The following is a 27,152-nucleotide window of genomic DNA, read 5'->3' on the forward strand; positions in this document are numbered from 1 at the left end:
GCCAGAGCACCAGAGTGTGTTTTAAAAACATTCGCCATAGGTGATATGCCAAACAAGATGCATTCTGTTTTTGTGTCATTTAAATGCAAAAAGTTCTGTGCCAACCACTGCTTTACATCAGTAAAACAATCCATTAGCCTTGTAAGAGCAGCGCTTTCGTTGGGTCTTATGGGTAAATATATCTGCAGGTCATCAGCATAGAGGTGGAAGGACAGATTGTGTTTTCTTATAATTGATCCCAGAGGTAGCAGATACAAGGAAAAGAGAACAGGGCCGAGAACAGATCCCTGCGGCACCCCACAAGGGAGAGATGCACATGAAGAGCAGAGGTCACCAATCATTACAGAGAAGCTCCTGTTTGCCAAGTATGACCTAAACCATTGGAGGGCAGTGCCACGGATGCCAGCATACTGCTCTAGGCGAGATAGAAGGACTGCATGGTCGACTGTATCAAAAGCTGCTGTGAGGTCCAGCAGCACCAACACAGCGGGGTTCCCAGCATCCAAGGACAAGGCAATGTCATTATGCACTCTTAGTAGTGCTGACTCGGTGCTATGTCTGGATCTAAAAGCAGATTGGAACTTGTCAATATCACAATTTGTCTCTAAAAATGTCTGTAATTGGATAAAAACAACTTTTTCTAAGACCTTAGAAATAAAAGACAAATGGGAAACAGGCCTGAAATTGGACAGCACAGAGAGGTCAAGGTACAGTTTTTTAAGGAGGGGCCTAACCACAGCATGTTTGAAGGCAGCTGGGACGGCCCTGAACTAAGGCAAATGTTTATAAGAACAAGCAGACTTGGCCCAACAGAATTAAAAACCTCCTTCAAAAATTTTGTTGGAATTATATCTAAGAAACAGTTAGTGGGTTTCATGCCACTAACCACCTTAGTGAAAAAAGGTAAAGAAATGGTCTCAAACTACTCGAAAACAGCAGGTTGCATAGAAGGAGCACTCACATCATCAGGGGACGTACCTAGGGTATTCCTGATAGTCCGCCTGACTGATGCCACTTTGTCAGTAAAAAAGGCTAGAAACTCTTCACAGGTTGCGGCGGAGGCATCAGACAAGACAGTGGGGCGTGGGTTAATAACAGAGTCAATAGTGGTAAACAACACTCTTGGCTGGTGAGAACTGTTGGCTATAATGGAGGACAAATATCTGGACTTAGCCTCCTTGAGAGATCTCTGGTAGGTAGCCAAACTATCCCTTAACCAGCCAAGAGATACATGCAGTTTGTCTTTTTTCCACCGCCGTTCAGCCTGTCTACATTGCTGTCTGAGCAGACGGGTGTGATCGTTCAACCAGAGATCTGTCTTCGTTTTGGTATGTTTTTGCCGAAACGGTGCAACAGAGTCCAGAATTGCAGAACATGTTGAATGAAAGGAGAGCAGGCCATCAGGACAAGGAGGAGAAACCAGTCTCCTGTCAGCATGCAGATAAGAGTGACTAAAGGCAGCGGCAAACTCTCCAGCCGTCGATGAGGTGAAGATACGGCGTCTGCGAGCTGGAGAAACAGGCTTATTGGTAGGTGGGGGGGCAGCAAAGTCGAAAACAATGGGGAAGTGATCCGAGATCACTGTGTCTACTATTTCTCTGAGGGAAACTGAAAGTCCATGAGAGATGACAAGGTCAAAGGGTGCGCCCGTGTTCATGTGTTGGTGGATTTACGGACTGAGTGAGACCAAAGGAGTCCAGGAGTTGATTTGTTGCACAACAAACATGAATATTAAAGTCTCCACAGATCAATAATTTATCAAATTTTGGTATAAAATCAGACAAGAACTCAGAGAACTCTTGAATAAAGTTCTTATTATATTTGGGAGGGCGATAGACTGTGGCACACAACACGGGGCAGGCGAAGTCGATCACAAACAGTTGCAGTTCGAAGCTGGAAAAACTATTAGCTGTTATCATTCGGCATCTGAAGCTCTCCTTAAATATTGCAGCAAGACCGCCGCCAGGGGGGGGGGGGGGGGCTCGGAGAAGGCGCTGTTATCACCTGGTTTCAACCAACCAGGTCTCTATCAGCAGGAGGAAATCTAGGTCATGTGTTGTAAAAAAGTCGTTTAAGATAAATGACTTATTTGTGAGAGAAATCTGAAAAGAACTTTCTTTAGGCAATTATCACAAACATAGTGTTAGAATTTGAAACATTATTTATTATCTGTACATTTTCAATGTACAGATATTGAAAATATCCCCCCCCCCCCCCCCCCCCCCCCCCACCATCCTCTTATTACTATCGCTTCACCTTAAATGTATCCTCTAACTCTTTGAAAAGGTGTTTCTTTACTTGGCTGGTGACACTTCTACTACTTTTCATAAATACTGTCTCAGTGGCTCAATGGTAGAGCAACTTACACATACATGCATACAGGCAATAATTCATCCAGGTGTAAACAGAAGGGTCTTCTTGACATCAGAGTTTAAAACAGACGAGATATATTTCCATCCGATTGCTTGCTTTGGCATTTGCTACAGCACAGAGTTCATGCAATAATACTTTAAAACCTTAAGATCTGTTGAACTTTACACTCTCGAGAAAGCATTCTTACCATATAAATCCGCTGCTTCCGGGAAGGTAACCAAATCACTGCGGTGTTTTTGTTCAGAGAGGTTTTGCAACTGGTGTCAAGCCAGCCCTCACTTCGGAAAACAACGTCAAGCCAGCCCCCACTCAATTTAGCGGTGCGTATACAATATGCATTACCGTAAGAGCAAACTCAGACCTATTTCAAAATAAAAGTGACGTTTCAGTGAACGAGATTCATTCAGATAGTTGATGAAATACAAATGAATACTACAACTAATAACAACAAAGAAAATAAATTAATTTATCGTTGATACAAACTAATAAAATTACATATCAATAAAACTATTGCCCACAGAAGCCAAAAAAACTTTTTTTATTAGTATTAATGTTATTATAATACTATAGATATAAACCCACTCTGATCACATTATTCAAATTAAAGGCCCAATAGAACAGTAGGTCTTGGAGAAATTCAGACTCATTTAACATCAGATTGATAGTAGACCTGATAAGGTGTATAAAATAAGAGCCCTCTGACAGCTTATCTGGGCTTGAATGACTCTGATTTCAGACTGATTTTAAATGGAAGTTCCCTGTTGTCATCAAACCAATTCACATCAAACTGATAGTAGACCACCCCAGGATGCCACTCACCAAGTATCAGCCAGATCTGATGTGGAATTTCAAAATAAGAGCCATTTGAAATACCCTATCTGAGCACCTATTGTACCAAATTTGAAGTGATATTAAATGGAATTTCCACGTTATCATTTCACCATTCCAATTCAGACTGATAGTAGGACACCCCAGGATGCCACACACCAAGTATCAGACCGATCTGATGTGGAATTCCAAAATAATAGTGTACTGAAATAGCACATCTGAGCACCAATCACTATCTTAGTCTGATATCCATCCATCCATCCATCCATTTTCTGCCGCTTATACAGGGCCGGGTCATGGAGGCAGCAGTCCGAGCAGAGTTGCCCAGACTTCCCTCACCCCAGACACTTCCTCCAGCTCTTCCGGTGGCATCCCAAGGCGTTCCCAGGCCAGCCGAGAGACTTAAGCCCCGTTTCCACCGCACAAAAAGTACCGGCCTAGACCGGTCTAAACCGCTCCGGTTCGCGTGTCACGACAGGAATGCGGTCTAAACCGCTCCAGACCGCTCCAAAGGCGACCGCTTTTCCGCTCCCCTTCCGTTGGGGTGCCGGGGACCATGGAACAGGTCTGAGTTTGAGCTGCTGTCTGCTGATTGGTCAGTGATTTACTACACGCCATCAATATGTTAATGTACCAGCTGAATCCTCTGCTGTCAGTGTGGTCAGCTGTGCACTGGCTGTTTTTATTTTCATTTTCTTTTCTTTGCTGCTCAACTTTAGTGTTTGTTGTGAAAGAGCGACTTGAGGCAGGGCGAGACTGCGGCTCGGGACTTTGCATCGCGTTGGAGTTTTCTGTTTGCAGCATAGCGCTCGCCGTGTCGTGGATGCGCGTCCGGGACACCGGAGTCTGGAGCTTTCATCTCCGGCGCTGACCGCGCTCCGGCAGCTCCGCTTTCCAGAGGCGGTCAGCGTTCTGTTCAGCCGCGGTCAGTGGCGCTTTATCGCGGGGACGGACCGTGGAAGCGATGAAAAGGAGCTCGGCGCCTCCGTGTTCCAACGCTGAGCTGCCGCGATCAGCGCCGGAGTGGAGTGCCTCCTGCGTTTGAGCAGAAAGCTCAGACTCCCGTGTCTGTGCCTCAGCCAACCGGGGGGAACGCTCCGGTCACGTGCCCCGCACCCGAGCGCTCGAGTGCGGGGCACGTCGGCCCAAGTCGCCGGCAAGTGGCCGAGCGTTCACTCTCTCACAACAAACACGGAAGTTGCGCTGCAGCTGTCCGCTGCAAAAAATGACTGCTGCAAAAAGTAACTTTTTTTTTTCCGCTGCAAAAAATAATAGTGCAAAGTGGAGAATTTAAACAACAACAGAGGATTCATAAGATCTACATCTGACGACGTTCTTTTCTGTTATAATGTCACATTTCTGCGGAGCTCATAAGCCCCGCCCACTTTTCACGCTCCTCTCTGCAGTGGGGACGCGACCCAAAATTTCGGTCGGGGTCTCTATTCCGTACTGCTCCGTACCGCTCCGCTCCGTCCCGGCACTTGTGTGCGGTGGGACCGGGGCTATAGTCCCTCCAGCATGTCCTGGGTCTGCCACAAGGCCTCCTACCGGAGGGACATGCCCGGAACACCTCCCTCGGGATAGGGAGGCAAACTCCTGCTCCGGGAATACAAGGACCGAACAGCCCTTAACAAAGGGCCCCGGACTCCACACTCCCAGAGCACCCCCACAGGACGTCTCGAGGGAGTGTGATCCCTCTGTAGTTGGAACACACCCTCCGAACCCCTTTCTTGAAGAGAGGGACCACCACCCCAGTCTGCCAGTCCAGAGGTACCGTCCCCACCCGCCACGCGATATTGCAGAGATTAGTCAGCCACGACAGTCCCTGCACATCCAGAGACTTAAGGAACTCTGGACAAATCTCATCCACTCCCGGTGCCTTACCACCGAGGAGCTTCGCAACTACCTCAGTGACTTCAGCTTAGGTAATGGATGAGTCCACCTCTGAGAACCCAGCCTCTGCTTCCTAAACGGAAGACGTGGTGGTGGGATTGAGGAGGTCCTCGAAGTATTCCTTCCACCGCCCGACGACATCCCCAGTTGAGGTCAACAGCTCCCCACATCGACTGTAAACAGTGTTGGTGGAGAACTGCTTGATACTTGGTGAGAGGCATCCTGGGGTGTCCTGCTATCAGTCTGAATTGAAATGGTGAAACGATAACGTGGAAATTCCATTTAATATCACCTCAAAGTTGGCATGAATGCTGCTCGGGTGTGGTATTTCAAAAGGCTCTTGTTTTGAAACAGTCTGAATTGGAATGGTGAAATGATAACGTGGAAATTCCATTTAATATCACTTCAAAATTGGTGCAATAGGTGCTCTGATAAGCAATTTGAAATGGCTCTTATTTTGAAATTCCACATCAGATCAGGCTGATCCTTGGTGAGTGGCATCCTGGGGTGTCCTACTATCAGTCTGAATTGAAATGGTGAAATGATAACGTGGAAATTCCATTTAATATCACTTCAAAATTGGTACAATAGGTGCTCAGATAGGGTATTTCAAAGGGCTCTTATTTTGGAAATCCACATCAGATCAGTCTGATACTTGATGTGTGGCATCTAGAGATGTCCTACTATCAGTCTGACTTGGAATGGTGAAATGATAACGTGGAAATTCCATTTAATATCACTTCAAAGTTGGCATGAATGTTACTCAGATATGGTATTTCAAATGGCTCTTATTTTGAAATTTCTAATCAGATCTGGCTGGCTTGACGTCGTTTTCCGAAGTGAGGGCTGGCTTGACACCAGTGTTTTGCAGTACATCCGATACACCTCAGAGTCGAATCTTCAAAGTCATGACTATCAGCTTCCAATCTGATACCAGTCAGTCATGAGCCCCATTCCGTTGCATAATGTGTGTACTGCCAATGGAATTTCTTCCACTCAGGAGTTACTGATGCAAACAAAACAGCTTTATCTGTTGTGCCATCTAGTGTCGCATTCATGTAAAATCTTCTATTTTTAAAGAAAAATGTAGTGGTATAAAATGTAGTGACGAACTACTATATATTTTGTGCAAAAGTCAAGCTTTTACATAACACCCAAGTCTAATGCAATGTCAGAATGCTGCCCCGAGCTTGTAAATATGTTTGCCCTCTGTACATAAAAGACCATGCAGGGTGTTCACCACTGAAAGGACTTTGTACAATGGCCCTGACAGCGTGACACAAAGCAGCTTAAAAAGATAACATGTGCACCACAACAACAAAAACTACGCAAGAACATTTGACAATACACACTGTGTGCTTCATGTCATTGAAGAGAGATTTCGGTCATGTTAATAGTAATGCCATTTTATCATCCAGAAAAATAAAGATATGAGGATGCCTGTCAGACCCATTCAAACACAATATATACTGTATGTGTGTACCATATTGTATAGGTGGAATGGCAGCACTACAAGCAAAATAACTTGATACAAAAGCAACGATATACCAGAAAAGTAAGTAGAGATGTAAATAAACAAATAACAAAAATCACTGGAAAAGCTTTCACTGGGTTTATTGAGCACAGGTTAGTTGCATGACTGAACAAAAGGATTAGCAGGGGAACCCTGATACATAAATATAATATTTCCACGATCCTGGAAATGATTTTTGTGCGGGGTACAGGGCTGAGGGTAAATATTGCATGCTGGTGATTTCCAGACCTTCAGACCGCACAGTATTCAGAACAGAGGCGATTCTGTCCTGGAAGCCACGGCATGGAATCAGAAACACTCCCGGAAATTATTGTCTGTTTACACTGTGTGAACTGCAAATCAGAAATGTAAGTTGTTCTCCATCATCGACCTTTTTCTCTCTTTTATCCCCAAACCCCAACCTGGAAGCGACCATCCCCGGGTCTGGTCCTGCTGGAGGCTTAAGGAATTTAGGAGGAAATTGTTGTTTTGGTTTTTTTCTGAATTTTAATTGAATGTGTCATGCAAGTCTCATGCAATGGCACTATAAGGCTAAATAAAAGTAGCTGACCTGAATCTCAGGCTCTGCCCTCTAACATGAAATGTATTGAGATGATCAGAATTTTCTTTGGACGACAGATTTAAACTGCCATAACCTAAGTGCTCATAAAATCGTCCACTGAAAATTTGGAAACGCTCTCCTGTGAAGAGGTGATTAATGCACAAAGGGTTCAATTGCAATAATCAAGAATTACCTAGGTTTTTGTCTCTTCTCTAGATTATTTCTTATTTTTTCTCTCTACTTGTGACTTTTCTACAGCCTGATAGACATGAAACAAGATCTATTAACATTTTGCATCTGTGGGTGTTTTTTGTTTTGTTTAGTTTAGTTGTTTGTTTTTACAAGTTTTACATTTTTTTGTTGCGAGTACATTGGTGTGATTTAGTAGGACTGTTGCTATATTTTATTGTTTTTATTCCTGTTTTGTTTTGTGAGCGTTGGGATCCAGTTTATATTGCAAATAATTAAATTTTCACACGGCAGGTGACGTGCAGGTGTGTTTTATGGACTCTGGTTAGTATTATGTTGCTCATTTGTATTCTTTAAGAATGTGTGTATGAGATTTCCATTGTATATTTACGTAATAAAATACCATTGGATGATTTTTTTTTTATGATAATTTTTGTGTCACGTAAGTAAATGTCATAGTGTGATTACAGCCCCCAAAAAATGAAGAAATAGCGAGGGTGACGTTCAGTGGATGCAGTGTGCTGTCACAGGTTTGAAATCCCCCCCGAGGGTGTGCAGCATATCTGGTATATTTGGGTTTATTTGAAGCCAGCTCGCAGCTCTCCGGCTCTCCAGCTCTTTGTTGTTGTTCTCACGCTAGGAGACGAGATCCGTCGAGCCGACTCCTCCGCTGCACCGCGCGGCCGCATTCCGCCCCAACTTCCCCTCCGCCAGCGGCCTGCTGCCTTTGAGATGAGGAGAAGATGTCGGTTTCGGGGCTGAAGGCCGAACTTAAGTTTCTGGAGTCGATATTTGACCCGAATCACGAGCGATTCAGAATAATAGACTGGAAACCCGACGAGCTGAGCTGCCAGTTCAACGTCACTGGAGAGAAGCTGCTGATCATCCACTGCAACATCACGGTGAGTCCGCGGCCGGCGTTGCGCACGAGCTAACTCCACCGCGACTATCGACTGGAAGCGAGACGCCGAGACCGAGAATTAAACGGTTCACCAACCACCACGACGGGCAATAAACGAGTGTTAAATCCACTTGGTGGACGTGGACGACGCGTCGTTTCGCTCGCGTCCGTTGCGGTGGCTTTGCTGCTGGCCTGTCACCCGAAAAGTATCGTTCCCGCTAGCTCGTTTTGTTAGCCGACATAACTGCGTTACCGTTTGCGTTCCGGCCAACTTAGTAACGTCCACCCGCGTCTGCTTTCACTTCGGCCTTATTGAGATCTCACCCCGGCCCGTCGGTTGGGCTGTGTTTCATGAATTGTTCCCTCTGTCCATACAGGCTGTTTTACACCAGTGTTTTGTTTTTGTTTTTTCCCCTGCCTTTTCAGCAAATAGACTGATCCCAGCTCGTTCCTACATGTTGGTGTTAAATAGTACAAACTTATGTGACACTGCCTTAAATTCTACTCGGCCATAAGTGGTTCCTTCGCAGCCTTACAGAATACATTCCATTAGACTGAGCTGTGTGAAATGTCAACGCACGTTTCCCCAGACAATGATTAAATTATGGTCAACAAATTTAGTTGCCATTTTCCATATTAGATATTTTTGGTGTGAAAAATCGTCTTCAAAGTGCTCGAATAACAATTTAAAGAGTGTACTCTTAGCATTAACAAGTATGTGTGAGTTGTACTTGGAAAAATAATATTTAACCCCAAATACTACGACTTGCATTTTCCACAATATCACAATACAATGAAGTCACATTGTGAAAAGTCTCTAACCTTCATTTGACTGTTATGGATGTAAAATGCCAAACATAGCTATTTATTTTTTTAGTGACATGACTGAGAGAAATATTACATTGCAGTATTATATTATTATATCCAGTTTTAGCCTCACTTCATTGGCTTCCTGTCCACTTCAGAATTGCTTGTTTTTAAGGTGTTGAATGGGTTGGAACCATACATTTTTTTTTTCTCCAGTGACATCATCGAGGTCAGCTAATCCAGGGGTCTCCAGCCTCGGTCCTTGAGGGTCCCTGTCCTGCAGGGTTTAGCTCTCTCCCAGTTGCAACACACCTGGTTACAATGTTATTGGGCTTTTTCCACAACCTTGGTGATGACATCATCATAAGATTCAGGTATGCTGAAGCAGGGAGGGAACTAAAACATGCAGGACAGGGACCCTCGAGGACCGGAGTTGGAGACCCCTGACAGATGGTCCTTAAATTCCCACACTCAATAAAGGTGACTATGCCTTTTCTGTGGCTGCACCCACTCTGGAACCGCTTACCTGTTCACATTAGAACCGCCAGGTGTCTCGCTGCCTTCAAGTACTGTCTGAAGACACGTGCGTACTCTGTGGGTTTTAATTGTAGTTGAGTGCCAACATCTTGATATATAGCATTGTTTATTTCCTCACAAATCCGCGTGTTTATTCCCCTGTTTCCCACTACGTCTGTTGAGGGCGAGCAACTTATTTAAGTCAGTGAAATTGGTCCTTGTAGTTCACGACAGACTCATTCCATCATTAATGTGTGTTTAACCTCAGGGTCTGGACCATTGAGCGTCGTAGGATTGTTTTGTGTTTGCATGCTTCAGATAATACAAATGATGAACCTCCCTGACATCCTCCTGACCACATCCTCCTCCTCCTCAGCAGAAACACGCATGCACAGTTCCACTTCTGTGTGCTGCTGGTGCGGCAGACATTTCTGTTGACACGCTTGAATGGTGACCGTGTCGTCGAGACCCGAGCAGAGTCGGTCTGCATCCCTGTATTGACTTGATCAGGCTGAAAGGAAAAACATGTCTGACATGAACACAAGCTTTATACGTGGGATGGTTTTCTTTCCAAATGATGCAGCAGTGAATTGGCCTAAAAAAAAAAAAAACATTACTGTGAGGGTGAATTTATGAAAGCATGCATTCTAAAGGCAACTGAAATAGTAACAGGCTTTCACTAGCATTGACCCCAGGAGACTTTCTTGCGTTTTTAGCTACAGCAGATTTCAAACCTTTTCAGAATGAGATTATACTTCTTTGTGCTTAAACTAAGGGAACTGCTGCAGTTAGATTTTTTTTTATGCTGCTGTTCAACTGACCTGGCCCACTTGAATTTATATTTGGTTTGTTGGCCCTGAAGTAAAATGAGTTTGTCACCTCAGTGTGAGAGGATGAGAGGTAATCAGATCTCAGGTCTCATGCAAATGTGAATATAAATGCAGCAAACTGTGGTTGAAATGTTTCAACCACATCCACAGGAACGGTACATGTGTGTCCAGATTGTGTACACATTATGAAACCCAAAGACTTTGTTTGCTCCAGCGTAATAGATTCCATAGTTAAAATGTAAACGCTCACGGTTCAATGTCAGATATGTCCATGTTAAAAGATAAAGCTTAGAAAAAATTACCTGCATGTAATATTGTGTCTGACGCTTTATATTTGTAGGTTTGTGCAGACTCATTGGCAAATCTGGTGATTTATCTTCTTCATTCAAATATTTGTCCTACTTAAGTGTTGTCACACCAGGAAAGTCCAGGAAATAAAACAGTTGTTTTTTTTAAACAACTCTAAAATGCCAGTTCAGCTATGAGGTTAGGATATCATGCCCCCCCCCCCCCCCCCCCCCCCCCCCACTACAGTCTGCGACTTCACCTAATATCCACAACAATTGCAGAATATGCTGGATTTCTCAAGGAGCGGGAGCCTAGACCCTATTTAATTCAGAGTTTTGTGGAAGTCAAAGAGCACGAGTCTACTTTTCTATTTCTATGTTCTCCTTGTCTTTTTCTGTGTTTTTGATGCATTTGGTGAGCCACGGCGCCCCTAAAGGCCCGGCATGTGCGCTACAGGCCCTCAGGCATCCTGTTGTTCATAGTGATGTGTGGATGGATCTTTCTTTTGAGAAAGCCGGGGAGAATAAAGATGGTTTTGGCTCGTGTTCAGTCCGTGTCGCATGCCCATAAACGACGCATAACATAACAAAACAATGAAACTTTTTTTGAGTGGCCACAAGCAAAACCACTAGATATTCCTCTGACCATACATCAATAAGTACTGCGCTTCGTCATTACTCCTTGTATGCCCAAAAGACATTTATCTAACTTTTTGTTGTTGTTTTCCTCGGCTTTCTTGGGCTTGTGTTGTTGTTTTTGTTTTTATCTTATTTTTCACTCAAAACATGGGCAGAATCCTGCAATAGGAAAGCTCTTGACTACAGTCTCACTCTGTCATGCATGATGTCGCTCAGCTGTCATCAAATGACCCAGTGAATGTCCTGAACTGTTGAAAATGCCAGTCTGCCTTATTGGTAGTATCAAAGAAAAATAATTATTTGCTTCCAAACATTGCATTTAACGGCCTCACTCACGCTGCCTCCATTTTATTCTTCATTATTACACTTGCTCACCGTGTGTTTGTTGTTCTAAACACGACGTTTGCTTCAGAAATGTTGCCAGGCACTGTTGAGTCAGATCTGCCCCCTCGTGAAGGAGTATCATAGCATCTGTACCGACATGAAGCATTTATTTTCGTGGGGCACAAATGAGCCTTTGGCCTCGTGTATAGTGGTGACCTGCAGGTCAGGACAGTGCGATTTACTTGAATCCCACTGCTGATAGATGACTGTTGCAAGGCCTTTAACCTCTAACATGTAAATCACATGAGGAAAGCAGCTGAAAAAAATATTGCTCAGACTGGTATCGTGTGTGTTTTTGTTGGGTTTTTTTCTCTCAAGCAGCCATATTCTCTTTTATAAGTCCAAATATGAGTTGCAAGCAGTCCTGCCTTCAACACACAACACGTATCTGCTAACGCCTTTACTTTGTTTCCAGGAATCGTATCCATCAACGGCGCCGATATGGTTTGTTGACTCTGATGATCCGAGCCTGGCTGAAGTGTTGGAGCGCCTGGAGGATGTGAGGAAAGGCAGCACTTTGGTAAGTCGGCCTCCTGCAGTCCAGCACAGCACTACCACATCTGTTTTCACAAAGCTCATATGGTTTAGTTGTTCTTTGGGGCGTGAAATCTTTATTTTTTTTATTTATTTTTTTTTTTATGCTTTTGTACATCAGCATAGAAACAAACAAGAAGTTTACTGATTTTTACCCTGCGAGGTTACTGTGGAGGTTACTGTGTTTATTGAACTTGGGGTGGTGCTTTACCAATATGTCTTCGCTCCAGAGTTGGGATCGGTCAGACTGAGGCGTGAACGCAAGTTGTTGTATTTGTTGACCCGACTCGGTCAATTCATCAAAACGTGGCAGATTACAGCATGTCTTGAGCAGGGATCGCCGATGTCGGCTTGTAGTATTGACGGCACCGGACACTCTCACACAGCGGTTCAATGCTTGTTTCCAACCGTTGACGTGACCCATTCATGCCTCTCGCAGCTCCTTCAGCAGCTGAAGCGCCTCATTTGCGATCTCTGTCGGCTTTACAACCTGCCTCAACATCCAGATGTAGAAATGCTGGATCAGCCCCTACCTCCCGGCCCCATTACCCAAGAGAGGAAGGTAGGCACCACACTCTAAACGTGAATAAAACCCAGCGTCCCCTTTGTCGCTCAAAGTCTTTCACCCTGCCGCAGCACGGGCCCTCAGATGAGGTGACATCTGAAGAGGAAGAGGAGGAAGAAATGGGAGAGGTACCTGTGCACGTGTTTCTAATAGACTCGCACATTCATCTCATCAACCCGTTGTACGATTGTCACAATGCCATTATGACTCGGTTGCAGCAGGACATTGACCTGGACCAAGACCTGGACCATTATGACATGAAAGAGGAGGAACCGGTAGACGGAAAGAAGTCGGAGGACGACGGGATCGAAAAAGAAAACCTGGCCATTTTGGAGAAAATCCGTAAAACCCAGAGACAAGATCACTTGAATGTGAGTGCACACAGAAAAAACCAACATGTCCAACCCCCCCCCCCCCACCCCCATCTGTCGGGCTGTGATCTGTGATCTCTCGGTGCTTCGCCACCTGTGTGATGCAGCTGCAATTCCTGTTACAGGGGGCCGTGTCCGGCTCAGTACAAGCTTCAGACCGCCTCATGAAGGAACTCAGGGAGATCTACAGGTCACAGAGTTACAAGACAGGTGACCCGGCAGACACGTCTCTCTCTCTCGCTCTCTACACTTTTTAAATGTCTGATCTTTTCTCATCGACAGAAGTAAAAGTTTGTGTCTGTCTTCTCCACCTCGCAGGTATTTATTCAGTCGAACTAGTCAGTGACAGCCTTTATGAGTGGCACGTCAAGTTAAGGACGTAAGTTGTCGCATCCATATTTCCGGGAGAGGATTTTGCAAAAAAATGGTTGCGTGTTCTATCGGGTTTGACTCGTCGTTCTTTGTTACAGGGTAGACCCTGATAGTCCCTTACATAGCGACTTGCAGGTCTTAAAAGAAAAGGAAGGCGTGGACTACATTCTTCTCGATTTCTCTTATAAAGTGAGTGCTGCCGTGATGTTTATATGTTTTTTTTTTTTAGGTATGTGCAGGTTTCTCACTGTGTTTTTTTTTCCCTCTCTCTCTCATTATAACAGGATAATTTTCCTTTTGATCCACCTTTTGTACGGGTTGTCGCACCTGTGCTCTCCGGAGGGTGAGTGTATGTGGCGCTTGATCTGCAATGGTTGTGTGTGTCGTCTTCAAATGTAAACATCACAGTTAAGATACGTCTCATCCAGCGCGCGACTGAGTGTCAGACTTTGTTATTACCGTGTTATTGAGCCTGCAGCATGTTTTCTGCTAATTGTAATTGTTAACGCTTTTAAAAGAACTAGGACATTCATCAGAGCCGAGAGAAATTCACTTATTGTCAAAATAGAAGTGACATTTTGACTTGCTTGTAAATGATTCAAATGGAACTCTACCAATGTGGCACATAATCTTGTGAGGATATAAGACATCACAACGAATGTCCCACAAAATTGCGGCTTTAATTTTTTTAATATAAGGCTACTTTAAAATAATCATCAAGTGCAGAAAACGTCTTATACGATACTGTATATTTTTTTTTTTTTTTATTTTAAATGCAGTGTTTTTTAATTGCATTACTTATAAACTAGAATGATAAAGAATAAAAGGTTTGAAATGTTTCTCTTTAATGGGTACCCTTCTGGTTTCAGTTATGTTCTCGGAGGAGGAGCCTTGTGCATGGAGCTTCTCACAAAACAGGTACGTGCACCCGGAATAGAACGCGGGGAGGCTTGACCTCCACGGACACCAGTCGGTCGCTCTTCTTTAATATTTGGTCCCTGCAGGTTGTGGTCCACTATGTCTGTTTGTGCGAAGGTGAGCCTCATCAGCATTCCCAAATATGAATTGTGACTCACTGAGTGTACATAGAAACCCTGTCTTATCTCCAAAAGCAGTTGAATGAGTTGACCTGTCTCAGTGGCGGTGTCCTTCTAAGTCGTGACCGGAGTTTTTGTGAAGGCTCGCCAACCCACCGGGACAGGCTGTGGGGCCTTTCAGGCATCGGGGTGTCCGGCACACTGGTCACTTGGCAGCCGTTGGGTGTGTCCTGTGATAAAATTCAAAGGCGCTCCATTGATATCCCTGATATTGAGGTTTATTCTCTGTGCCTGCCGCTTTAAGGTGGCAAGGTGCAATGACTGCCGTCCCAGGCGCCTGGCGTGTAACTCGTCCCGAGTAGATGCACATAAAGCACAAGAAGATGTGGGGGACATTCTGGAATAGTGGGCGATTACTTTTGTTAAAGTTCCGGCAAACCATTTCTGCAAAAAAAAAAAAAAAAAAAAACGCCAAGAATTGTCCAGGCAGAGCAGATGAGAATTAGATTAAAAAAACACAAAATGGAGGGGGCGCTAGTCAGCAGCGAGGGCCGGGGGCATACAATCCCGTCTGAGATCTTCTAGTTTGTAATATGATTGCATTGGGACTCATATTGTGTGTGTGTTTGTGTGTGTGTGTCGTCAGGGCTGGAGCAGTGCCTATTCCATAGAATCTGTCATTATGCAGATAAATGCAACTCTGGTCAAAGGAAAAGCCAGGGTGCAGTTTGGAGCCAATAAGGTAACGAATGTCATGTTTGTCAACAAACAACATTTACCAGTTCCAGCTTTTTAGAAACGATATCTTGTGCACACGAAGCCGTACCTGTTGATCTAATGGAGCGCCTCGTGTTTCTCAGAACCAGTACAATCTTGCCAGAGCACAACAGTCGTACAAATCCCTGGTGCAGATTCACGAAAAGAACGGTGAGTCGGTCCTCATGAATGACTGAGTGAACACACAGCCAAAGTCGATAACTGGGACGTGATCAGTTTATTGTGTTTAATGCCATTTTAGCCATTTACTTGCATGTCAGAAATGCTGGTTTGGCTGTTTTAGTCGTAACTAATATATGCATGCGTAGTGATGTAATCCTTAAAAGGAGATAAATAAGATGAGGGGTTATATTGTGAATTCCATTCTTCCTAATCAGATAGATGCAGTTATCTAATCAGAGCATGCCACGGCCGCAAAACAGGTCGGATATTGAGATTGTAGGGGTTTTACATGATTGCGTGATCAGATTTCCAGTGTGCATGGGAACGTGCACACTTGACGAGCTGCTTTGTGTTTGTGTTCCTCCAGGCTGGTACACGCCGCCGAAAGAGGACGGATAAGGAGTGACGATGACCACTATGCACTTGGAACACGTCTTTGGGTCATCTTGTTTTCTCTCGGAATACTTTCCCATCCCGATGTGACTGGGAACGTTTCACCTGTTCTCACGAAAACCATCTCGTTGGCTCATCTGACAAGTTATTCCTCCGTCGCGCTCCAGGAAAGACTTCATTACTCTCTGCCCCCCCCCCACCCCCACCCTCCCTTTTTAGTGTTTCAGTGAAGATATCATCAGTCCGGGTTTTCTAATTACACCCTTTGGAAAACAACAAACACTTTCCTCCCTTTAACTGTGGGGAGCCGCTCTCTCTTTAGCTGCTTTGACAAAGTGGTCTCCACCGTCACCTCCACCCTCTTTCAATGATTTATAACTGAAGCTCTTGGCGTGGAAACTCAATGGTATCTGTTTTTTTTTGTTGACTGATTTGGTTCCTCTCTTGCCACTTTGGGTTATTTTTAGATTTAACTGGTACATAAATGCAAATATTGTTTTAGAAACTTTATTCGGCAGTTTGTTTGTTTGTTTTTTTTTAATCCTGGACAATAAATGAGACTATTTGGTATTTTTGGAAACTGATGACAATTGAGTGCTACTCGGTATCTTGTAGTTCTTCCGGAGGATTACTCGGCCGAGCTGAGTCCTAAAAACCCTGCGACGTAAACGAGCTGGGATCAGCCGTCGCTGCCGAACAAAGCAGCGGGAACGCAAACACGGCCAGCGGATGTGCAACATCTCGCAAACCTGCATGTTGTGTTCCTTTTGGTTAACAAGACTATATGAAGAACCGCAGTGTTTGGACGTGTTTTTTTTTTTTTAATAGGCCAAGTGTTGAGGTTTAAAAGGGTGTTTCTTTCCTGCCTTATGTCCTGATAAACAGGAGCTGTCGGCCTCTCTTGTAAAAGCCGCCGAGGTCGATGGTCGGTGTAACGCCGAAGCCCCAGTCGTGTGCAAAAGTCCACAGCATGTTGTACAGAAGCTGCGTCTCGGCCACAGTTATTGGAAACTTGTTTAAATTTGATCGCGGTCACTTTGTTAAGCAGAAACTGTTCTGATTGGCTTCACTGAGAGGTGGGTGGGGCTTGTTGGGGGGGGGGGGGGGGGGGGTAGATTTATTAGGGATGATCTTTTATCCTTCTGCTCATTTTAACGAACACATTCACAGTTTTTTTTTCCCAAAATAAAAGTCAAGTAGCAGTCCATTTGAAACTGCAGTTCTGTTACTTCACTGCAGCTGCATTCGTCCTCTTGTCCTCACAGTTCTGATACGTAGGGCTTCTCTTCAGCACAAGTGTTCTAGGGATTCGGTTTTTTTTTTTTTGGAGAAGCATCTTTTAGTAGTAATTTTTCTTTTTTTTCTTTTAAGCTCAACCACAAATATTGCGGCACCTGTATCAAAACCACATTTTAACCTTCACCATGCAATACACTGCAGCACGCAATGAGTGCTGCTGCACCGCCATCCCACAGGACACACACACACACACACACACACACACACACACACACACACACACTGTATCTACCGGTCAGTTGGCTCTTTTGCAGTTCTACGTTAACACTGTCTGCAAGAGTCCGTTTGAATAGCAACTCAGGTAACAATACAATAGGAAGGGGATCTGCACGTTGAGCTGCGGGGGAAGTTGTTGGGGGTTTAAATACGAGCTCTGTACTGCTTGACAGTTTGGCTCGCTCACACTGGTGTGATGTCAGAAAGCAAAGCAAAATGAGCTTTACAAAATGGGTCATGTTTTTTTTTTTTTTTTTTTTTGTCTCGTTTCATTTGTCATTGAAGCAATGCAAAGTTTCAGACCATTGCATTAAGAGTGCAGGATTGCAGTGGCACAACAGTTCCCACCGCTGTGTTTTGGAGGTTTTCATGGTTTGAAATTGGCCTGATTTAAAAAAAAAAAAAAAAAGCTTGCACAGCTGGCAACAACGTGCCTGGTGAGGGGTTACATCTGATGTATGTTGTGAGATTTTCATATCAGGAATTTTTTTTTTTTATCATCATTATTATAATTCTCCTGTCTGATGTGTCTGTGACGGGAGGGCTGATCAAATCTCCTGGTCAACACGTGTCCGGGCCTCTTGACGGACTGCCGCGCAGCGGCACAGAGACGTTGCACCACAAACTTTTTTTTTTTGGATGTTGAAGGCCACAGAGCCTCCCCTCAAGACAAGCAGAACTCTGGTCGTAGTAGGAGACGCTGACGGACTGTGACGGTCGCACTGTGGGGATCGGACTTGGACGCTTCTCTTAACAGGACCGTGTGTTGAAAAAGGTTTCATTTATTTCCGTTTATTTTCTGGCACCAACAAAACGGGACAGATCGGGTCTGACTGTTGGCTCACTTTTTGTTTTGTTTTTTTTCATTTGACAAAATTTTGACCGTGTACAGCAATTTGTAAACTTGCATCAAGTTTATGAATAAAGAATTTTAAGATTATTTTGTAGGTTTCACTGTAATGCACCTTCATTGTAGATTTTTTTTATTTTAAAATTATGTAAAATCTTTTAAAGTAATATTCTGGAGTAATAGATATTAAAATGAAGGGTATTGCTTTGCTTCTCAATTGGGGAAAACATTGATCAAGTTAAACCTATGATGAGATGATTTTAAATATTAATTACATTTTTAACAAGTCCTTCTGAATATTTAAGACTAAGGTGTATTTTGATCTTTGTTTGACAGCATCATTGAGAATGATGGAGTCAAACTCACTTAAAATTAGACTTAAGCAAATGTAGATTTTAAATGGTATAAATCTTATCAGGGGAATAAAGTTAAGATTGTGAAAAATAGCTGAGTCAGTGCTTTGTAGCCATATATATAAAAAAAAAATATATATATAAATGAAAATTGTTCCCATTTGTTCCATTTACCAGTAGAAACTCCTTTCATTGACATTTCACTTCAAATGAAGTTTGAAATATCAGCTGAGTCTGCAAATAAACACAATTTAACACGAGACCCAATACCTCACATGAAAGTTTTAAACCTGAGTCTCAAATACACTTTAAAGTAAATTCCAAGGAACAATTGTTTTAATTTTGTTAGTTTTTCCTCCTACTATATTTAGAAATGTATATTTCATTTTGCAATATTTATTAAAAATGAATCACTCCAGTATAAAAATGAATAGAGAGGAGGCCAAACCGCCATTAGAAGGGGGGGTAAATCACAAATGCCACATAGACTTTTGGCAAAAAAATGTCTTGTTTTACCCACAAATCTTCAGTCTGTCCTTAGAAGCGAAAGAGCTCACAAAGGGTACAGGTGAAAGGTGAATTGTCTTAAAAAGATAAAGTTGTATTTACAGTGTGAAGGCCAGACTCAAATGAATAACTTTAATTTAGTTGGAAGGAAAAAAGAAACAAACTTGTTTATTTGTTTAAAAGTCAGGTGGGCTGCCAATAAAGAGTATTTTCAAAAGGGAAAATAGTAAATGTGAAGATCCACTGATGAGATGCTTCAATCCACACACAGTGGACAAAACATTAGCGCTTTCCAGTAATGGGTTGGATCCCTTTTATCATCTACCCATCAACTATTATTCTTGCTGGAAGAGGTGCTGAACACGTTCCTCACAGATTTTCATCCATATTTTATGAAATGTGATCAAACATGGTCTTCTACTAGTTGTTACTTTTGCCTTTCTATTAACTCACAACCACTCCGGCCACTCTCCTTTATACCTCCGGCATCAATGAGGTCTTTTCACAGAGAGGACTGTGTTTCACTGGATTTTCTTTGGGGTTTTTTTTATCACTCCCTGTAAACCCTACAGATGGCCGTGCCTGAAAATCCTAATAAATCAGCAGTTTGTGAAGCACTCTGACCAGCCCATCTGGCCCCAGCAGCCAGGCCACATTCAAACTCACTTAAATCATCTTCCTTCCCCATTCCCATGCTTTGTTTGAACTTCAACAGCTCATCTTGACCATGTGCCTAAATACATTGATTTGATATAATGTGATATTCTGATTTGTATTCACAAGTATTTGAACAAATAATGGAGTGGTTGTGTGTATAACGTGTTACTCCTACTTGATGGGACTATCCAAAAACATGTCATGAATTAGGATTAAAATGGCAACTTTTTTTTTTTTTTTTAAATCACCAGATTCGTAGATATCATACAGTAATGTAGGAGAAAAGATCCTGTAGAGGTGGCGTTCCCCATCAAAGAGGAAGAGGAATAAAGACCAGACGTGGTACATGTGTGTAAATGAGAGTGAGGAATGTGGAAGTGTGGAAAAAATGAGTAGATAAAGTAAAGGCGGGGTGGAATGACAACGGGGCAACCGAGGCGGCAGAAGATCCTCTGAAGCTGAAACGCTCAAGAAATTCATGGCGGGTATGTATAGGAGGACCTGTGTGCAAACTCATCAAATCACGAGACAGGATGCAACAAGAACTGTTTAATATCTATTAGGGTAAGACCAAATAATACAAAAGTAATACACAAAAAAAATGTATTCCTCATTTACATCACTCATGGAGACACAGCTCCCCTCATTCACCGATCAGAGCACGCTCCCGTTTGGATGTGTGTACCCATGGCAAATACTGACCTCACCTTTAAGTAATTATATATTCATATCTAGCTATGATATAGTACATGATAATACATTTCAAACAACATACGGTACATGTGGGGCAGGGAATGGGGGATGGCTTCCAGAAGCTTTGATACAGCGACATGAATTGCAAAGTATCATCTGTCCGATGCACAGCAACTCTTAACGACACGGCCGCAATTTCCATTCTCAACACGACATGTGCGCTATGTACATTTGGTACAAGTTTTAGCTCCGCCCCAAAAATTCACAATCGGCGCTGATTACAGCGAGAGGGAGAGAAGGAGCAATGTCTGTCACTGGTGTGCAAAAAAACGCTCAAACTCAACAGAAATGATCAGCTGTGCATTTACGAACAGATGAGAAGGTGTTCGTCTCCACTGACAGGGTTATACTTCCGTCACTACTGCATTTGCATCTGCTGGTGAAAATGTAATGCAGTCGTAAGAATCACACTCGTGGTTTCCAAGCTTGTGGACGGGCCTCCCAGTGACGCCACGAGGCGCCGCGTCCTCGAAATAGGACGAGTCGACGCGGAAACAGAAATTTCCCCCAGAGCGATTAATAAAGTGTGATTAGTTTAGTTTTAAGTAACTCGACTGTTTTAATATACAGTATTTATGTTAGTATTGCTCCGCTGTGAATTTAGTTTGCACTGATGTCAGCATGTATCCAGGCGCAAACATTTGTTACATTTTAGAAGAAGAAGAAAAAAAAAAGGACAAAAACATAAATAAAAAAAAAAGAAAGAAAGACGCAACAAACATGTGCTTCAGACTCATCCACACGTCATCCCAAATACGCTAAAACAAATAAGGTTTGGGTACAAAAAGTAAAAAGTAAAACAACAGCCTATTGAATACCACGTCATCACAATCAGACAAGACGAGTCACATTTTGAAATAACGAGCATACGAATCTTCACATCTGTTTCAAGTCTAATACTGTTTTTTTTTTTACTGTAATAACCATCTAATGAACGTTAAATAAGTGCCTCCAAGAGGAATCGACGTGACGCGAGGCCCAAGTCCTTTGCAAGTGAAATCGACACGACACACGTTTCTGTCACTGGACCCACATCGGGGCAACACACAAATGTCCTTGCGGTTAAAGGTTGACTTCATAAAGAAATAATCGCCTTGAATTTGATATTCTATTTTCTTTTATACAAGTATCGTAATACACCAAGTCATGGATTTAACACCAACAGTCACAAAATGACAGACTAAGGCCTGAAATCCAGAACTTCAGAAACAAGTTGTCATTTCAAGCGTTTACATGAAGGGGTAAGTGGGAGAATTTGCCAAAAAAAAAAAAGGGTGGGGGGGTGGGGGTGACATCCATCACTGCATACAATATTATGAGCACCTACAACAAGTATTACTAGTATTTACTGTATGTCCAACCTGTTTTGGTATCTACTTTTGACCTGTACAACCGCTGATTTGGAATGTTTATCCAATAAAATGCAATCTTCAAATTGTGCGTGTGCTTTACCTTGACATTAAAAAAAACAAAACAAACAAACAAACAAAAACACATCTATTTCACTCAACCAGAACCAGAATGTTCATGATAAAATACAAAACGTCACAAATGGGTCAAATAAAGTAGACAAAAGCCTGACGTGTCGGCTTTCTGAGGGCTTCACAGGTAACATTTATAAACAGCTGTCACATCTTTCCTGAGAATGTAAAAAAGACCATTTAAAATGAAACATCACTCAAGAAAGGACAAAAAAAAACAGGTCACCAAAACCAAAAATACAAATATTTAAAGTTTTAAATGCTGATTGTAGGTTTCTGGCCACAAAATTAAAAAATAAATAATAAACAACAACAAAAAAAGCAAAGCAAATGGATCATAGGGAACAAAGTACAAATTTGGCCAAGTCTGTAAGAAAAAAAGCAGTTTGACAATACTTGCTTTCTTGCCGAGTGGTAAAGGTTCCATCATCATGTCAAGGAGAGGTTTCAGCACATGTCAGATTGAGCTGTGGACAAATCTTAAATTCCTCTTCTATTTATTGGTTAACACATCTTGTATATTTTGCTGTTAACTTGTCTTGCAGCAGCATCAAAATTCAACAAGCGACACGCTGATTTGGTTTCAATGTGTCCACTTCACGGACAAAACCTTTCAAAAATTTAGTTTGGTGTGAAAATAAAATAAAACAAAAAATGTTAGTGGGTTAAAGATGTTGGAATGTGTTGCATATTTGGAAAAGACAAATATGGTTTTGCATGTACTACAAATCCTGCTGCTTGTGTGAAGACAGAAAGTAAAAACATTAATTTGGATGAAACTGTCAAACTGTCTCACAGATGGAGGGGGGGTGGGGGGTGGGGTCTTGACGTTTTAAATATGTGAGAGAGCAAAACAGCAAATATAAAACATATTTTAGCATTTGGTGACCTGTAAGGCTAAAAAAGTAAACACCCTTTACAGTTAAGCTGTTACAGTACCTGAAAGAAGACAGATGAGCTTTAATAACTAAACCCACGAAGCGGAGGGGATTGGTTTGAGTGGTTTGAGATACAGTATTAACACGTGTTTCTGAAAGCGACATTCACACAAACCAGCCAAAACTGAACAGCACAAAACAACACCAACAACAGTTGTTGGAGAACCGCCGATGCCGATTGAAACGTGAACTGAGTGAAACCAAGGAATCCCACGCGTGTCAAACTACGGTAAATGTACATTTCCATCTAACACATGACTTTTGTTCGGTTTGAATTCAGCTTGTACAGTGTTTTAATGCAGGGCACCTAATTCTGAATTCTGCTCTCAATTGATCCCTTTTTTTAGCTCTCCCACTCCGCCGCCTGCCCCCCCCCACCCCCACGTCTGTCCTACATCGGGTCGTCGTAGTTGTAGGTGGGAGCTGCCGAGTACTGGTTCTGCTGCACGGCCCCCTGCGCTGCGCCCATGGCCGCCTGCTGGGCCGCCTGCTGGACGTGCGGGTTCTTCCAGGCCCCCGTGGCCCACTCCTCCTGGGCTTTGCCCAGGCTGCCGCCACTGCCGCGGTAGAAGTTGTGAACCTGGGGGGGGGGATTGACGAGGCATCCTGTCGTCAGTACGTAACACAGGAAATGGAACGACCAACCGCTGCAAATCAAAGTGGCGACACGAGGAACACCCGGGTCGCTTTTTCAGCTCACCTTTGTGAGGGCGATGAATGAGAGCACGGCCACAGCAGTGAACATGATGGTGGGAATCAGCATGACCACGGCCGAGCCCACGTTGGTGCTGAAGAAGGTGATGGTAGCCAGCCAGCCACTGGGGGAGGGTGGGAGGGGGGAGGGCACAAAGAGTCACACACATTAAATAAATAGACTTCACCCGAAAACAGTGTGTTTGCACCGGCTTCAAGCCTTATCTAATTATTTATTCCCATAGATTTGGGTGTATTTATTCAAATTTGTTCCAAATCAATGATAATACATTCTATTCGACGTACTCGCACATAAACAGAGTTTCAATACAAAGCTTTCCCCTAAAGTCCCCCAAAGTCATATTGCGTCTTTCCCAGAGGTGTTTGGGCTCGTACACCACTGTAGCTACTAAAAATGTAGCTTTATAATGTCATCAAGTGATTTGTGGAAACATGTCCTTGTTTCAACGTCCAGAAAAAGGGACATAAACATGAGCATTAAGTTGTGTTAGTTATGAACAGTTGTGTTCCTTTCTATTGGGTGTTTTACTTTTATAAAACAAAAAAAATGTTCAAGTAGTCTTAATGTAAAAATAGCAACTTCTCTTCACCGACCAGGTGGGTGATGGCAATTAAACTGTGATAGTTTGTTTTTTCAAGACGCCGTGAAACAACATTGGGAATGTATTAGACAGAAGTATGTTTCTGTAGCTGCAGTCCAGCCGTGTGTCAACAGACCACTCAAAGCTCTTACCACACTCCCCAACCTGGAATGCCAACAGTCTGGATGATGCTGATCACCACCTGGGCCATGAAGACGAAGAAGAAAGCCATGAAGTTGAAGGAGCTGTCAGTCCTGCAACGGGGAGAAAAACAAGGCGCATCAGAAATGACCTGACTCAGCTGAACGGCGGTGAGGAACTGTGTGTGTGTGTGTGTGTGTGTGTGTGTGTCTGCTTGAAGGGAAGCACACTCACTTGAAAGCCTTGTAGATGGGCCTGAACCAGCACACGTACGAACACGGGGTGAAGAGGATGAGCCACAGGATGGCCATGCCGAAGTTGGTCGCTCCGCCACCGCCACACATCCAGGCCAGACAGCCGATCAGATTGACGGCTAGCGTCGCACTGTTCACTGTCCGCGCCAGAGAGAAAGCAGTCGGTGTGACCCCCAACGTATCACACAAGCCACGTCATGATGAGAATTCAACTCAATTCAACTTTATTTATCTAGCACCAAATACAACACAGTCATTTCTAGGTTCCTTGAACAAATGATAATAATGTAATGTCATTAAAGGTTGCCAACAGACAAAACTCTCTACTTTCTAGTTGCTAAATATCATGTGACGGCTAAACTATGTTCACACCAGACTTACGTTCTTGTATTCAAACTGAAGCGTTTCCATGGAAAGCAAAGGAAAATCATGATGCTCACTCGACGATAATGACTTCAAACACCAACAAAGTCCCCAAATCCTTCCTAACTTCAGATTATAACTCATGTTGATTTTACTGACTGATAATGATGTTCCTTTTAGACACAAGTCACCACAACACGTTATTGTAGACTCGGCTAGTTTTATGTCTTAAGCCCTTCTTGCAGCCACTGGGATTCAGTGCTGGGTCTCACATAATAAATATCAAAACTGAACTCGATACGCCACGAGGAGGATTTTGATGTTCACACATGTTTATATCCACAAAACACAATTCCTCTCGTGCTCATTTCAAATATCTGGTCTTTAATATGATCCACAACAGTTGGAACTGTTACACTTCTACTGTTGCACTGAAGCTTAATCTTCTGGCACAAAAGAAAAAAGAACAATGCTGAGAGAAAAAAAAAGACTTTTTTATGCTGCTGCAAACTCTGGAAGCCACTAGTCTAGACTGAGGTGGTACTCTGCAATACACAAACATTTGAGTTATAAGCATATGTGTCTATATATCTATTCCATGTATAAAAAATTAAATCTAGTGTTTTATATTTGTTAACATAAGGTTACCAGTACTTAAATAAATAAGCACTACAATAATGTGCTCCAAAACTTGTTTCAACTGCTCCAATATTTCTTAACCTGCATAAAATGTGCAGAAGACAATATTAAATGCTGTAAGACCAGTCAATCCGGACCTCTGGTCGTCTATGATGTCTGCATCTCATAATATTTTGGGCAAAACAAAGTGACGTGGCACAAAGACCATGCCATAGCACTAACAGCAGCCGCACCACAAATGGTGACACAAATGGTCGTACGCTCGGCACAGAAAGAGAAACGGTGATATTTACTACAGTGCCACCACTCAAAACATTTTCTGCGGGCAAACTTACAGATCCATAGGTAGTAGAGCCTCTTGCACATGGTGCGACGTTGGTCTGGGATCTCATTGAAGTCTTGGTAAAAACACGGCTTCAGGGGGATGAACCGAGGCAGGGGAGGAAAGTTGTTTTCTGGGGAACGGAAACAGAAGTCGATGGCTTGTACTACCTATTAAAAAGAAATTAAATCAACAGCATTAAGGACTCAGGGTGAAAAGTGGGGGAGAGCTCACCTGCCATGATTACCGCTCAGTGTTGTTCCCCACTTGCAAACAGGTCACAGACTGTCAATCTGGGCTGCCTTTGAAAACCAAACTGCAAAGAAAGGAGCTGTATTACAAGGGTGCAGCATCTTAATACTGCTCGTCTTGTAAGCAACAGGCCAAAACCCTCCACAGGCCTTCCGGTGGATCAGTACATAGAACCCTTCACAGCCTGGTAATGGTTTGTAGGAGAGGTGGTACCCAGACCCGTTAGTGGAACCACCCATCCCAGAGCATCGTCAGGGGCCGGGAGATTGTTTTTTTTGTGGGGTTTTTTTGTTGTTTTTTTTAGGATCATCTCACAGCTGTGCAAGGCGTGTGGCCCTGTCCCCATCCCTTAAGCATATAGACGCAAAAAGAGGCGTGCTGGAGGCCTTTACAGTTTACAAATACACGTTTGATTATCTTTTGCTCATGGCCTGGCCCTGTTAGCTAAAAAAAAAAAAAATCAAGCGCTCTCCACTCCATTTCGCTGTTTGTGAGCCAGTGTGGCGGTGCAGCTCATGGTGGACGTATGGAGGAGTATGAAGGGCATCTTGCCGGGGGAATGCGTACAGCGGTCTCCAGCACGCTCGGACACGGGCCGATCGCGGTGGATTTTAATGCTTGAGGACTGTCAAGGCGATCGCAGACGTGTGCTCCTGTCGACGAGGCTGCAGCGCGGACGCGGTACATCGTGATCGCAGGGCGATGGAGAGGCGTCCTTCAGCCTGTGCGCCACGGCGCACCGCCGCCGCCGCTGCTGCCTCCCTCTCTCTCTCTCTCTCTCTCTCTCTCTCTCTCTCTCTCTCCATCCGGACGCCAAGGGACAAACTCCGCACATTAACCAGCAGAGCCCACATATATTCAGGTTCTTATTGCAAGCCAGAGTTCCTGTTCATGCTAAT

At 43.5% G+C, this 27,152-nt stretch overlaps 2 protein-coding genes across 3 annotated transcripts; one reads left to right on the forward strand and one right to left on the reverse strand.

Moving 5' to 3' along the window:
- Window positions 1-7,843: 7,843 nt before the first annotated feature.
- Window positions 7,844-18,388, forward strand: LOC308136353 (ubiquitin-conjugating enzyme E2 Q2-like). 2 transcript variants are annotated; one of them, XM_080504672.1, is made up of 14 exons: window positions 7,844-7,888; window positions 7,999-8,260; window positions 12,138-12,242; window positions 12,696-12,818; window positions 12,893-12,949; window positions 13,040-13,192; window positions 13,318-13,402; window positions 13,511-13,571; window positions 13,663-13,753; window positions 13,849-13,907; window positions 14,434-14,482; window positions 15,248-15,343; window positions 15,462-15,528; window positions 15,908-18,388. In XM_080504672.1, exons 2-14 carry the CDS (start codon window positions 8,102-8,104, stop codon window positions 15,937-15,939), a joined length of 1,137 nt encoding a protein of 378 aa, XP_080360798.1. In that variant the 5' UTR covers window positions 7,844-7,888; window positions 7,999-8,101; the 3' UTR covers window positions 15,940-18,388. The 2 variants fall into 2 exon arrangements, with proteins under 2 accessions (XP_080360798.1, XP_080360797.1); XM_080504671.1 differs by having other exon boundaries at window positions 7,850-8,260.
- Window positions 18,389-23,378: 4,990 nt separating this feature from the next.
- scamp5a (secretory carrier membrane protein 5a) lies at window positions 23,379-26,940 on the reverse strand (the record flags this gene model as incomplete). Its single annotated transcript, XM_080505564.1, has 6 exons — window positions 23,379-23,567; window positions 23,688-23,805; window positions 24,435-24,536; window positions 24,658-24,814; window positions 26,015-26,171; window positions 26,821-26,940. The coding sequence occupies 6 exons, from the start codon at window positions 26,938-26,940 to the stop codon at window positions 23,379-23,381; spliced, it is 843 nt and encodes a 280-aa protein (XP_080361690.1).
- Between the last annotated feature and the right edge of the window lie 212 nt (window positions 26,941-27,152).

Source organism: Blennius ocellaris (genome assembly GCF_963422515.1).
Source record: "Blennius ocellaris genome assembly, chromosome: 11".
Lineage (NCBI taxonomy): Eukaryota > Metazoa > Chordata > Actinopteri > Blenniiformes > Blenniidae > Blennius > Blennius ocellaris.

Coding starts and splice junctions, on each gene's coding strand:
- LOC308136353 (XM_080504672.1), top strand. CDS start 8,102: ATGTCGGTTTCGGGGCTGAAGGCCGAACTTAAGTTTCTGGAGTCGATA. Junction 12,819..12,892: donor CCATTACCCAAGAGAGGAAG/GTAGGCACCACA, acceptor ACCCTGCCGCAG/CACGGGCCCTCAGATGAGGT. Junction 13,403..13,510: donor GTCACAGAGTTACAAGACAG/GTGACCCGGCAG, acceptor TCCACCTCGCAG/GTATTTATTCAGTCGAACTA.